The sequence below is a fragment of the Chrysochloris asiatica genome, unplaced genomic scaffold (genome assembly GCF_000296735.1).
Source record: "Chrysochloris asiatica unplaced genomic scaffold, ChrAsi1.0 scaffold00007, whole genome shotgun sequence".
NCBI lineage: Eukaryota > Metazoa > Chordata > Mammalia > Afrosoricida > Chrysochloridae > Chrysochloris > Chrysochloris asiatica.
This window is the reverse complement of record NW_006408525.1, coordinates 3,877,716-3,879,836: the sequence shown is the minus strand read 5'-3', so window position 1 is coordinate 3,879,836 and position 2,121 is coordinate 3,877,716. Positions and strand designations below refer to the sequence as shown.

Here is a 2,121-nt window from a genome sequence, read left to right as displayed (position 1 = left end):
GATGAGGACATGGAGAGAGGGAGCAGTTGAGGACTCTAGATTCATGGGAAGAGAGGGACTAAGAGATGGCAGCCAGGAGGCAGACTTGCAGAATGTGCCCTTTGGAGGTGTAAATTATTATATATGCCTGAACGTTTTTTATTTTTTTTAAAAAGCTAAAGTGAATAGAGAGAAATACTATCAACTGATGGTACATGGAGGGGATTATAATCCTCATAATGAAACAAGGTGTATGATTTGTTGAATGTAAAACTGATGATCTGTTAGCTTTCACTCAGTCCACAATAAAAGCATTAAAAAAATAAATAGAGAATATCAGAAAGATGTTTACCTGTGCTTTATTGAGTATACAAAGGCTTTTGACTGTGGGATCACGACAAACTATGGTTAACATTGAGAAGAATGAGTATTCCAGAATACTTCATTGTGCTCATGCAGAACCTGTACATAGGCCAAGAAGCTTTCTTCAAACAGAACAAGGGGACACTGAATGGTTAAAAATCAGGAAAGGTGTGTACCAGCGTTGTATTCTTTCCCCATATTTATTTCATTTGTATGCTGAACAAATAATCTGAGAAGCTGGATTATATGAAGAATGTGACTTCAGGATTGGAGGAAGACTCATTAACAAACTGTGATATGCAGATGATACAACCTTGCTTGTTGAAAGTGAAGAGGACTTAAAATATTTACTGATGAAGATCAAAGAGCACAGCTTCCGGTATGGATTGCACCTTAGTGTAAAAAAGAAAAAAATCCTAGTAACTGGACCGGTAGACAACATCATGATTAATGGATAAAAGATTGAAGTTGTCAAAGCCTTCATTTTGCTCAGATCCACTATCAACACTCATGGAAGCAGCAGTCAAGAAATCAAGTGATGTATTACTTTAAGCAAATTTGCTACACAAGTTTTCCAAAGCAAAGATGTCAGTTTGAGAAGTAAGATATGCCTGAACCAAGCCAGAGTATTTTCAGTAGCCTCATATGCATGTCAGAGTTGTACACTTAATAAGGAAGACTGGAGAAGAATTGATGTATTTGAGTTATGGTGTTGGAGAAAAATATTAAAAGTACCGTGGCCTGCCAGAAGAACAAACAGGTCTGTATTAAAGAAGTATAGTCAGAATTCTCCTTAGAAACCAGGATGGGGGAGACTTTGTCTCTCATACTTTGGACATATTATTAGGAGGTACCAGTTCCTGCAGAAGGACATCATGCTTGGTAAAGTGGAAGGTGAGCAAAAAAGAGGAAGACCCCCAATGAGATAGATTGGCACAGTGGCAGCAGCAATAGGCTCAAGTGTAGCAACAATTGTGAGGATGGCACAGGATGGGGCAGGGTTTTGTTTACATAGGTTTGCTTTGAGTTGGAACTGACTTGAGGGAACAACAAAAATGGAATTAAACTGCTTATAGCCATTTGTCTGTACTATGCATAATTATTTAATAGCATATAACTTTAGCTGCTTCCTAAGCCAACTAAATAATCACTGAGCTTTGCAACTTACTTGATTTCTGTATATATTTAAATTCATTTTAGAGGGAGGCAAGCTAATAGAACACACTTGAGTAGTAAATTGCTTTTCATCTAGTTTTTTTGTATGGTATATCTTGTGAATCATTTTTTCCTCCAACAGGCTGTGTGGTTCCAGGGGCTGGTGCAACTGAAGTGGCAATAGCTGAAAGTCTTGTTACATACAAACACGTTGTAAATGGAAGAGCTTGTCTTGGAGTCCAAGCGTTTGCTGATGCCTTACTCATTATTCCTAAGGTACATCTGGCCAAATGGGTGGGCATAAAGGTGTTTGATTACAGATATCTCATTATTTAACAGTAAGCCGAATAGAAAGATAGGTAACTATTTGAGTGTCCGCATACAGTCTTTCTCATATGTTGTACAGCACAAACATTTTTTGTGTTAAAAGTTTGGGATCTTTGCAGAAGTTTTATGAAATTGCCAAATTACCCCTTTACTTCCTTCTCTAACGCATGCTTCTTGAAATTAACTTTAAAAGTTTCCTTCAGAAATGGTCCATGTTTAACTAATCATGATTTTAAAAAAGTTTAGACACTGAAATTTAATATATTTAAAAAAATTTAGTTTCTTTACACATTCTAT

At 36.7% G+C, this 2,121-nt stretch overlaps 1 protein-coding gene across 3 annotated transcripts in view; it reads left to right on the top strand.

Annotated features, from left to right (window-relative positions):
• CCT6B (chaperonin containing TCP1, subunit 6B (zeta 2)) overlaps positions 1 to 2,121 on the top strand; it is a 53,957-nt gene that overhangs the window by 42,447 nt on the left and 9,389 nt on the right. For all 3 annotated transcript variants that reach the window (XM_006832318.1, XM_006832317.1, XM_006832316.1), the window contains one exon: positions 1,640 to 1,773. In XM_006832318.1, coding sequence (XP_006832381.1) covers positions 1,640 to 1,773 — 134 coding nt within the window. The remainder of the gene's footprint in view (positions 1 to 1,639; positions 1,774 to 2,121) is intronic.